This window comes from Babylonia areolata, chromosome 34 (assembly GCF_041734735.1).
Source record: "Babylonia areolata isolate BAREFJ2019XMU chromosome 34, ASM4173473v1, whole genome shotgun sequence".
Taxonomy (NCBI): domain Eukaryota; kingdom Metazoa; phylum Mollusca; class Gastropoda; order Neogastropoda; family Buccinidae; genus Babylonia; species Babylonia areolata.
Window position 1 is genome coordinate 16,257,859 of NC_134909.1, and position 12,500 is coordinate 16,270,358.

At 43.9% G+C, this 12,500-nt stretch overlaps 2 protein-coding genes across 3 annotated transcripts in view; one reads left to right on the plus strand and one right to left on the minus strand.

The window, feature by feature from the left end:
• LOC143277697 (ABC transporter G family member 20-like) overlaps positions 1 to 12,500 on the plus strand; it is a 328,227-nt gene that overhangs the window by 17,314 nt on the left and 298,413 nt on the right. The gene's annotated exons all lie outside the window — the stretch shown is intronic.
• LOC143277698 (amyloid-beta precursor-like protein) overlaps positions 1 to 12,500 on the minus strand; it is a 68,600-nt gene that overhangs the window by 5,544 nt on the left and 50,556 nt on the right. For both annotated transcript variants that reach the window (XM_076582621.1, XM_076582620.1), the window contains exons 5-7: positions 6,171 to 6,562; positions 4,698 to 4,793; positions 2,625 to 2,777 (exon numbers count right to left, since the gene is read on the minus strand). In XM_076582621.1, the coding sequence (XP_076438736.1) occupies positions 2,625 to 2,777; positions 4,698 to 4,793; positions 6,171 to 6,562 (641 nt within the window). The remainder of the gene's footprint in view (positions 1 to 2,624; positions 2,778 to 4,697; positions 4,794 to 6,170; positions 6,563 to 12,500) is intronic.

Consider the following 12,500-nt stretch of genomic DNA (forward strand, 5'->3'; position numbering starts at 1 on the left):
TCATTGTTGTCTTTTTTTATTTATTTATTTATTTATCTGTTTATTCATTTTATTTTCATTATTATTATCATTATTTCTTTATTTATTTTTTAATCATATTATTATTATTTATTTATTTATTTTATTTTATTTTATTTATTTTTTCTCAAGGCCTGACAAAGCGCGTTGGGTTACGCTGCCAGTGATGTTTGTCTGGGGATGATGTCCTTGTGCGTTAGTGTTATCTGATGATTTGATCATTGCCTTGTCAGTCTGCCTGTTTGGCCGGTGTTTTTTTTCCTCTTGGCCATTTCTGCAAGCACTTGTCTGTGTTGCTGGAAGCAGGCGCTGACATTTCGTGCCGGTCTGTCTATAATGTCTCTTTGTCAGTCTTTTTTTTTCTCAAGGCCTGACTAAGTGCACTGGGTTACGCTGCTGGTCAGGCATCTGCTTGGCAGATGTGGTGTAGCGTATATGGATTTGTCCGAACGCAGTGACGCCTCTTGAGCTACTGAAACTTGAAACTACCCCACAGCTACATTCCTGCTGCCACCTCCCCTGGACCAGCACTACATGAGACCACCGCAGAAAAAAACGCAGGGTGGTCCACTAAAACAGCGAAAACAGATGGAGAATTGCTGATTTATTAATTAATTAAAATCAGTCAAAGCCTGCTTTCAAGCTTCCGGAATCCGTAAACGGTTCAGTTCAGAGTGTCAACTGTACCAAGCAAGAATAGATGAAATCAGAATAGTGTGTTGGTACGAGAATACTCGTACCGGGTCCAGTGAGGAAGTAATCATGGTACTAGTTAACTCGTACCTGGAGTAGAACTGAGTTAAATAGAACATTGGACTTTCAATCAACGGGTACAACTGCAGAGTGATTAAATAAAACGCTGGACTTTCTATCTATGGGCACAACAGCTGAGTGTTTAAAACGTTGGACTTTCTATCTATGGGCACAAACGGCAGAGCGGTGAAAACGCTGGACTTTCTATCTATGGGCACAACAGCTGAGTGTTTAAAACGTTGGACTTTCTATCTATGGGCACAAACGGCAGAGCGGTGAAAACGCTGGACTTTGTCTATGGGCATAGCAGTTGAGAGGTTAAAACGTTGGACTTTCAATCTACGGGCACAACAGCTGAGTGGTTAAAACGTTGCACTTTCAATCTACTGGCACAACAGCCGAATGGTTAAAACACTGGACTTTCTATCTACAGACACAACAGCTAAGTGGTTAAAACGGACTTTCTATCTACGGGCACAGCAGCTGAGTGATTAACTCTTTCCGGACGAAGGAATGCTCACGCATTCCTACACAAAACGTATTCGAATTCGGACGAAGGAATGGAATAGCATTCTCCGAAAGTAAAATTCCATCATGCGCTGTACACATGATTTTGTGATTAGCCAAGCAGAGTGCGCTATTCTAGGTCACTCCACAATCGAACAGTATGACTGGTCAGCCTGGGATGTGTGGCCCGTCTCGCACACATGCTGACAAAGTCACTGACCGGTCGTCTGCTCGCGTGCCAGCCTGTTAGCAAAGCAGGCTCTTCACAGAATGTTGTGAAGCAAACAAGGCAGTGACGGCAACGTTTTCGGGTTGCCAAAGTACTTGAAATGCTACAAACTGAAGGGTCTGACATTGAAGAGGTGGATGATGACGAAGAAGAAAGCGAATTTAATGCAGAAAGCGAGCATGGGTATGGTGATTCGGGGTGAAAAATTGGCAGTATTTTCTACATATGGCAAAACTATATGTAATAGCTCAACAAGTAATAAACCAGTTCTGAAAGTTTCATTTTCTTACTCTGTATTTTGTATTTTTTGTAATTTTTTTCCAAACCCTTACAAATGGACCGTCTGTGGGGAAAAGCAAGGGAAAAAACTTGTCGTCCCGAGTGAGTTAAGCGCCTTCCCCAAAGACACAACACCATGCCGAAAAGCAGACTCGAACCCTGAACACCGGATAACAAGTCCAACGCCTAACCGACTCTGCCACGGCGCAGTCTTGGTGCGGTGGTTTGCGCTGAAAACGGGGAGTCTGGGTTCTGCTCCCTGACTGATTAAATGTGGTTACCACGCTAAACTGATGTAAAACTGGGTGCTATCGGAAACTGACAGGCTTTGTCTGCATCAGTCTGACAAGGTGCAAGTACCGGTATATGATAACGCAACACACTACAACACAATGATACACCACAACACAACACAATGATAACACGACACAATACAACACAATAACACAACACAACGATGAGAAAACACAACAATAGACGGTACAACACAACACAATGATAACACGACACAACGATGACAGAACACAACAATAGATTGTACAACACAACGATAACAAGACACAATACAACACTATGATAACACAACACAACGATACCACAACACAATGATGATACAACACAACGATACCACAACACTATGATAACACAACGATACCACAACACTATGATAACACAACACAACGATACCACAACACAATGATGATACAACACAACAACAGATTGTACAACACAACACAATGATAACACAACACAATGTTCACACGTACACAGACACACACTCCAACACATCCCTTCCTGCCCCCCCCACCCCCTCCCCACCTCCCCAGCAAACACGCACATCTCTCTTCTCCAGGGCGCGGAGGTACTTGTCCATGGCGACTCGCTTGCGTTGGTTGAGGTCAGCCTGCACGTGCTGCTGGTGGATGGCCACGATCTGCTGCTTCTCCGCCAGGTCCTCCTGCTCGTAGGCACTGTACAGCCGCTGGAACCGCTGTTACAAGGACGCACAGGCACACACATGTACGCACACACACACACACACACACACGCAAGCATACACGCACACAGCATGATTAATTGTCATTGGAACAGCTGTTTCAAGGATGCACACACACAACCATGTACGCACACACACACACACATGCACAGAGCATGGTTAATTGTCATTGTACAGGTGCTGGAACAGCTGTTACAAGGACGCACAGACACACACATGTACGCGCACACACACACACACACACACACACACACAAGCATACACGCACACAGCATGATTAATTGTCATTGGAACAGCTGTTTCAAGGATGCACACACACAACCATGTACGCACACACACACACACACATGCACAGAGCATGGTTAATTGTCATTGTACAGCTGCTGGAACTGCTGTTAAGGACGCACACACACATACACACATTCACACACATATCATGGTTAACTGGCATTGTACAGCTGCTGGAACTGCTGTTAAAGGACGCACACGCACATACACACATTCACGCACAGAGCATGGTTAATTGTCATTGTACAGCTGCTGGAACCGCTGTTACAAGGACGCACATGCACATACACACATTCATGCACAGAGCATGGTTAATTGTCATTGTACAGCTGCTGGAACTGCTGTTAAAGGACGCACACACACACATACACACATTCACGCCCAGAGCATGGTTAATTGTCATTGTACAGCTGCTGGAACTGCTGTTAAAGGACGCACACACACATACACACATTCACGCACAGAGCATGGTTAATTGTCACTGTACAGCTGCTGGAACCGCTGTTAAGGACGTACATGCACATACACACATTCACACACAGAGCATGGTTCATTGTCATTGTACAGCTGCTGGAACCACTGTTACAGGGATGCACACACACATACACGCAGTCAACACAAGTTCAGTGTCACCCATCAGATACCTATACACCAACAAGTTAAACACACGCTTCTTCAAAATGAAGTCCTTCATTGGACACCAGATAAATAAACAAAAACAAAAAGAGTGTAAAGAAGACTTAGGGGGACATGGTGAGGTTCAGTTGTTGGAAAAGAAAGAAAGAGAATGGCTTTACCTTGGGAGAAGCAAGCTAAGACAGCACAAGACAGGCTGCAGTGGAGTCTATCTCTAGTGATGGCTTTGTGTGCCAAACAGCATGAACAGGATCCAATCAAGAAGTAATCCGATCAAGAAGTAAGAAGAAAGAAAGAAAGAAAGTTATGTAAGTAAGTAAGTAAGTAACCCATGCTGACATCATCAGCCGCCGTGACAATGAGGTTAGCATCACAGACTGACGGCTGAGGGGTGCAGGTTTGATTCCCAGCAGAGGTAGGTTTTTTTGTTTTTAGGGGTTTTTTTTGCCTGCTACCCATGACCTACCCAGAGTTAAGTGTGCTATGGACTTCAATGGGAAGACTGAGACCACACAGTCGAGCATCACCCACTTAACATCTTTGGGTGTGTAGCTCTAGTTTCCTGACCAACACTGCAAGTGTCTGTATCTCTCAGGCCTGGGTTTAACACCAGGATATCTTTTTGACAGGAAGCGTAGAGTACAGCCTCGTCACATAGTCCCAGAGCTAAAATGGACCTCCACACCAGCATCATCGTCATCTTTCATCATCAATAAAAAAAAAAAAAATCTTGAACTCTCTCCATACGAACGGCGAAAGAGACAATGCTACCAGCGTTTCACCCCAATTACCATCATCAAAATATTGCAAGCAGAAGGCTCTTATACTGAAGAGGTGAATGTTGACAAAGAATACCACAATTCTGACGACGGAAGCTAAAGGTTGGGTCATTCAGACACCCACTGGACATCCAAGGGGTCTGTGTAGAGGAGAAGAGAGGACTGGCCGTACTGAGTGAGTTAAAAACCAAACTTTTTAACCCCTGCTTACGTCAGTGATCTCTTTGCTCAGGCGCTCGGCAGTCTTGGCGTCAGATTTGCGGACCTCGTTGACGTGGTCACGAGCTGCTGTCCATTCCTTCATCAGCTGTAGCAGAGGGGGGAAAACAGGATTTCACAAATGCCAGTCAGTCTGCACTGCAATACTAATGCATTTTTCATACACCAAAAGTAAAACACACACGCACGTACGCACGCACACACACGCATTACTTGATGCTGTATTACATCATCCCATGTGCACATACTGCATTATTCTTTGTATGCCTTGAGGGTCCTGGCTTCGAATCCTGTAACCGCACCTGATGATTATAGGGTTATGATTTTCTCAATCTCCAAGGTCCCTGTGTTTTAATCTCGGCAGTGGCACCTGATGGGCAAATGGTGGAGATTTTTCCGATCTCCCAGGTCAACATATGTGCAGACCTATTAGTGCCTGAACTTCCTTTGTGTGTATATGCATGCAGAGATCAAACACACGTTTAAGATTCTGTAATCCATGTCAGCGTTTGGTGGGTTACGGAAACAAGAACATAGCATGCACACCCCTGAAAACGCGAGTTTCGCTGTCTACACAGCGAGGTAAATAAACAAAAATGGTCACACATGTAAAACATTACACGTCTGTTTGAGTATGTATGTGTGTGTGACTGAAACCTGATTGAATAACACAGGAAATGAATGATGAGCCCCCAAATGGTAGCTGTCAGTTGGGTCTACCCAGGTAGGCAGCCTGTAGTGCAAATGACTCCGTGTTTGTAAAGTGCTTAGAACTTGCTCTCCGAACAAGGATTATATAAGTACTTTTATCATCGTCATAGTCACGTCTGTACACATATCGGTGGGCTGTTGCTATAAACTGAGCGAGCTTTAGTAGCAGAAAAAAAACCCAGATTAGCTTATTATCCAATGATATATCATATGCTGTATTACATCGTCACATGTACACATGGGTTGCTTGCTATGAACTGTTTGTCTTTAGTTATTGAGAAAGGTGAGAAAAAAAATGCAAACATTCAGTTGCAGACAATTATTATGATGACCAGATAACCTTATCATAACATACAATTTGTTCATCTTTTCATTTCTAACAGTGCTTTTTGATATGAGTAGATATTTAAGGTTGTTTTTTTTTCTTCTTAGAGGAAAGTTTGTTTTTTGTTCGTTTAATTTGTTTTTGCTGTGTGTGTGTGTGTGTGTGTGTGTGTGTGTAGAGCTTTTTGTTTTATTTATCATTTTTTTCTAAGGGAGTTTGATTTTTGTTTTTGTTTTGCTGCATGTGTGTTTATGTGTATGTGTTTTGGTTGTTGTTGTTGGGGTTTTCTGTGGGTTTTTTTTGCTTGTTTTTGTCTGTTTTTTCTTCTCTTTTATGTATAAGTGTATTATAAAAATTTAAAAAAAGAATAACAATTAAAAAAATAATAAGAATAAAAAGCCGTGATTGAAGTTGTGGTGGCTCACTCACCTGGGTGTTCTTGGCCTCCTGCAGTTTGTGCATGTACTGGCGGGCAGCCACAAACCTCTGGTGCTCATTGCGGAACCGCCCGGGCATGGCCTCCGCCTTGAGGTACAGCTCGTACAGGTTGCCCTCCTTGTCCACATCATCTTCCGCCTCCTCCTCGTCTTCTTCCTCCTCCTCTTCTTCATCCTCCTCCTCGTCATCCTCGTCCTCATCCTCCTCGCTCTCCCAATTGTAATCGTCATCCTCTTCGTCAGTGCCTTCTTCAGTGTCGTCACCTTCTTCTTCGTCGTCATCTTCATCGTCTTCGTCGTCGTCTGCGTCGTCTTCATCATCAAAGTCTTCGCTGTCAGATGAATCGTCCTGGCTGGGTGGCAAGGGCTGCATGGTTGTGGTGACTGTAAATACAAAAAAAGAGACAACAAAAATAAGGTGTTGTACTGAGTTGTGGGGACCGTAAAAAAAAAAAAAAAAAAAAAAAAAAAAAAAAAGAGAGAGAGAAACAACAAAAATAAGATGTGGTGTTGTACTGAGTTGTGGGGACAATACAATTTTTTTTTTTTTTTTTTAAAGAATTGACAACAAAAATAAGGTGTGGTGTTTGAGTTGTGGGGACAATACACTTTTTTTCTTTTTTTTTCTTTTATATATATATATATATATATATATATATAAAAGAATTGACAACAAAAATAAGGTGTGATGTTGTACCTAGTTGTGGGGACTGAAAGAAAAAAAATTAAAGAAAAAAAAAGGAGACAACAAAAATAAGGTGTTGTACTGAGAAAGACAGCCAGACAGGGCTTAGGGCTTCTGAGTGCTAAGCTATGGGATCCAGTGTCTGTGTGTGTGAGAGAGAGAGAGAGAGAGAGAGAGAGAGAGAGACAGAGAGAGAGAGAGAGAGTGTGGAACAGATAACATCATAACCACATCATTTTGAACAACATTCTGGTGGGCGTCGTCACTGTTGAAATGAAATCAGTCTATCAGACATCTTCCCCAAAGGGCCTGTGACTCGACTGGTCCGTGGTTCGGAAACTGGCAGCACCTCAAGGTGGGTGGAAAAACAGGGGAGACTGTTCCGTTCCGGCAGAAAAACAACTGTGCATCTTTAACCCATTAAACACTTGAGGAGTTTTACAGCCTCAGCAGGCTTCACTATCAAAACTGACGCAGAATGACTGCAGACATTTTATTGTATCACAAATTGCGTGTGGACGCATCCAGAAATACTGTACAAGTTCCCGTTCCTTACAGTTTATGCATAATTATGTAGGGACATGAAAACCATTTTAACGAGACGATTTTTGTTGCTGGTGCAATGGTCGGGCACTGGACTGAAAGAGTTAAAAGATTCCATAATAAATCTCTCACAGCAAATGGTGGATCATGGAACCAAACAATACCCGGCACGCACTGGTCCTGAAAATGAACCGTGCATCCTGAGAGGCTGGGAGGGAAAATTATTCATATGTACATTGTATCAAAACCTGTATACACGCTTATTCACAAACGCTGCATGTGGGAGGTATCATTACAATGCAACCCACGAAAGGGAGAGCTGGTGAGAGAAAGATGAATCTTCACCCTGCCTGCATTTTAGGCAATTCTGGGACAAAACAGTAATTGGAAAGAAGATGCATTACTCGGGAGCACATTCTTTTCTGTCAACTGTGAAAGTATTTTTCTACAAAGGGAGATAATTTCCTTTTCATTTATAATTCATGTATCAATCTAGTTAAATGCTAACATTCTCACCAGAAGACAGGCTTCAACAACAACAACAACAACAAAAAAGATGCCTATAATTAATGAACTTCCATGCAAAATGTTACTGCCAGTGAAAATTTCTGTAAATAGCAACTCCTACCCCACTACACCTTTCCCCCCTCCCCCTGCCTACCAGCCCTCCCCTTCCTACGCATTCATTCATCTAACTGCAGGACCGATGTAAGACTTCACTTGCATTGATCTACATGTGCAATATTCATACTCATACTGTGTTGAAATCTGCTGAATAACATTCAGCTACAAGTCATCAAAACAACATCTTTTTTTTTTTTTTTTTTTAAAGGTTGAAAGTCATTCCCAAAATTTTCCATCGAAAAATAAAAATGAAGGAAGACCATGTCAATATTCCACACACACACACAGACACACACACAGAGACAAGAGAGACAGAGACAGAGACACAAAGAGAGACACAGACACACACACACACACAGAGAGAGAGAGAGAGAGAGAGAGAGAGAGAGAGAGAGAGAAGGGGGGGAGAGAAAGAGATGGAGAGACACAGAGAGAGGGGAAAAAAAAAAATCATGGCCTGAGGACACTTCAATGCAAATCTTCACCACCAACCAACTCCCCAAGTCGGATCCATTCAAACCAGTCAGGACCAAGGAAAAAAGCGAACAGCAAAGGTAAGTAATTGTCTGGTATGTGAATTACTTTTCCCTTTCCGTCTCAGACAGGAGTACCACACCCCCCACCCCCACAAAAAGCAACAAAAGACAGGGAAAAGAAACAGAATCTGAATAGGGTAACTAAGTTTCTTTGACAGTCTCTAGACGGCCGCGGTGGTCAAATGGTAAGAGCGCACGCTGGATTATAGTTACGAGTTTTCCCCAGTCCAGTGCCCCCGTTACACCTGGTGGGGTTAATAAGGGTGGAGGTTTTCCGAATTAAGGGTGGAGGACGGGCGCAATAGCCGAGTGGTTAAAGCGTCGGACTGTCAATCTGAAGGTCCCGGGTTCGAATCACGGTGACGGCGCCTGGTGGGTAAAGGGTGGAGATTTTTACGATCTCCCAGGTCAACATATGTGCAGACCTGCCAGTGCCTGAACCCCCTTCGTGTGTATATGCAAGCAGAAGATCAAATACGCACGTTAAAGATCCTGTAATCCATGTCAGCGTTCGGTGGGTTATGGAAACAAGAACATACCCAGCATGCACACCCCCGAAATGGCAGGGTAAAAACGGTCATACATGTAAAAGCCCACTCGTGTGCATACGAGTGAACGCAGAAGAAGAAGGGTGGAGGTTTTTCAAATCTCCCAGTCAACATATGTGAGGGCTTGCTAGTGCCTACGAACACCCTTCTTATGTACATATGCAAGGAGTTCAATACGCACATTAGATGTCTCCAGTAATCCATGTCAGTGTTAAGTGGGTTCTGGAAACAAGAACATACCCAGCATGCGCACTCCTGAAAATGGAGCATGGTTGCCCACACTGGGTGGTAAATAAATAATGATTATATACGTTAAATGTTACATGTCTCTATGAGAGAGAGAGAGAGAGAGAGAGAGAGAGAGAGAGAGAGAGAGAGAGAGAGAGAGAGAGAGAGAGAGTGTGTGTGTGTGTGTGTGTGTGTGTGTGTGACTGAAACATAAATGAATGACACAGGAAACCAATGATGAGCACCCAAAGGCAGCCGTCAGTCGGCTCTAACCTGGAAGGCAGACAGCCTGCTTTAAGAAGCGCTTAGAGCTTGGTCTCTGACAGAGGATAGGCGCCATACCATCATCATCATCATCAACATTACAAGGGCTGGTACAGTACAGCGTGTGAAATGTATCAGAAGGTAACAACTAATCTAGGGTTTAATTCTGTGCAATCTGTGAGGAAGAGACTCTGTAGTAGATCCCCCCACCCCCGCCCCCTGCACTCCCCCCTCCTGCACCCCCACCCCCACTTGTTTATAACCACTGCTGGAGGAAACAGGTTTCCTTCTCTCACACGTTTTTGCTTCTGATATATATAGGTACCTATTTCTTGACTGAGTTTTTCTTCTGGTATATAAGCATCTATTTCCTGACAAAGTTATGTGGGTTCTCTTTGTAGTTCTTGATCCTTGTTTTTTTTGTTTTTTTTTTTATTCCTGTGATACAGAACAGGAATGTTCATTGCACAACGTGTGTGTGCGTGTGTGCATGCGGTGTGTGTGTGTGTGTGTGTGTGTGTGTGTGTGTGTGTGTGTGCGTGCTTACGTGTGTGCATGCACGTGTGTGAGGGTACGTGCATGCATGTGTGCGCATGTGTGTGCGTGAGAGGGGAACGTGTGGGTATCTGCCTGACTGGCTTTCACAGCTCCCTGGTTGTAAGCACCAGACAGAATACAGACGACCCTGATTATCATCTCCAATAACACAGAACGCATACCAAAAAAGACAGGACAGAGACACAATGAGACAGACAGACAGACAGACAGACAGAAACAAAGAGAGAAAGACAGCGAGGCAAAGAGACAGGGGCCTGGAGATGGACAGAACGATAACAAAGAACATAGACAAAGGATGTGGGAAAGAACCACAAGGAACAAGAGACAAATAAACAAAAGAACACCAACCTGGGTATAAAACAAAAACAAAAAAAGAAAAAAAAAGAAGGATGGGGTGGGGTTTGGAGAGAAAACCGGACAGACAACCGCACTAAGAAAAACGGCGCAACAAAACATCCCCCTTCAAGAGACCCAGAGAAGACAAGGATGAACGACGGATAGATTTTCTCTCTGGGCTAGGGTGTGGGTGTGGGTGTAGGGGGTGCGGCGGGGGGGTGCGGGGGGGGGGGGGGGGGGAGGCAGGCAGCAAATCACTTTCTCTTTCTGTTCCTCCCACCCACTGCTCCCCTCCCCCCCCTCCCCTCCCCCATCCTCATCTCCTTTCCCCAGCATAAAAACGATCAGATTCTCGATAACTTACGGCACGGCCGGCAGCATCCACCATTCTTCCATCAGCGGCAACTCCGCAAAAAAACCCAAAAAACAAAAAAACAAAACAAAACAACGTTGCATGTATAAATATGTATGGAATGGTTATGGCTATCTTAAGGCTGCCACACTGCACTAACCTTAGTGCATAATGCAAATGACCCCTTGAAGGCAATCAATCATTGGTGGGTGGGCTGGGAGCGGTGGGTGGGGTTGGGGGGGTGAGGGGAGTTCTGAACCTCTGCTACAAATACTAATGCAACTGGTTCCACCTTCAACTGAGCTTCTAAAGTCTTGTGCGTCTCATTTCTGAATGCACTGCCGCTACTCGAGTCTTGAATATTAAGTGTGTGTGTGTGTGTGTCTGCCATCAGTCACTGTCGTCTCGCAATCCTTCAAGAGACTCTCAGTCAAGAGAGACACAACTGTCCAATAAATTAAATAAATAAACAGAATAAAATAATCTATCTTAACGCACCAGCACCATCTAGACATAAGTGGTGCAAGGGAATGATGAGCGCCTGTCTTGATACTCGACTGCCTTGTCCATCAGCTGTCCGAATACATCAGCACCATCAATAAACCAGTGAAGGTAACGATGTCCACACGATCTTACCCTTCCCCGGTCTGTCTGGTCACGTGTCTGCTGTTAGACACAGCATGGACATTTACTGACGGGAAGGTCTGCCTCGCTGAAAAATGCGTTGGTCACGTTTACGCTGATCTCAGCAGCCTTAAGTCTGCTGTGTGTTGAATTCTTTCCAAAGCCTATGCTGAATCCATAAACTCCAGGAAAATTCTTAGCGCTAATTCCCCTAAGTCTGGTGTGTGTTAAAAATGTTCCCAAGTCTATGCTAAATCCGTAGACTTCAGGAAAATTCTCAGTGCTAATTCCCCCGAGTCTGCTGTGTGTTAAACATTTTCCAAAGTCTACACTGATTCCAAGTTTCAACTAAATTCTAGTATACAGGAGAATCTGTCTGCAAATCAAGTCAGAAGAAGATGTCTACCGCTCATCCAGCAGAAGTGGCAATGTTTTCGTTTTTGTTTTTATTTCCGTGACGCACAATGAAGTCAGCGTCTGTCGTGTGTCTATCTCTGCTATCAGTTCTATTGACAATGTCTGGAACCTTGGCAAGAAAAACACCACTGTCCAATGAAGTCATGCATCTGCTGTCTTTGTATTCTGGCACTATCTTCTAGCAACTGTCTGGATCCCCCCCCCCCCACACACACACACACACTCCCCATGCTCCCCCCCGCCGGCCCCCCACCTCCCCCTTATGACCCCACCCCAACCTATTCACACAAACCTTCTCTGTCTTACTAAAATTGAATATAAAGTCTGTGCATCAGATGTGTACTTGACCGGCGCTCAAAACAAATCGGTCTTCGTGTGTCCGAATGAAAATCAATATCAATCAAAAACACATCTCTGTTGTAATGCACCACATTTTGAGTCCACTCTGACCTTTTGCATCTGCTGTCGAAAGACAGAGGAGCTGTTTGTTTTCGGGGGGGGAAAAAAAGAAAAAAGAAAACAGCTGTTTGTCTCAGAAAAAAGAATAGAAAAGAATAAAATAAAATAAAGTAGAATAAAGTAAAATAAAATAACACTCACGCCAGCC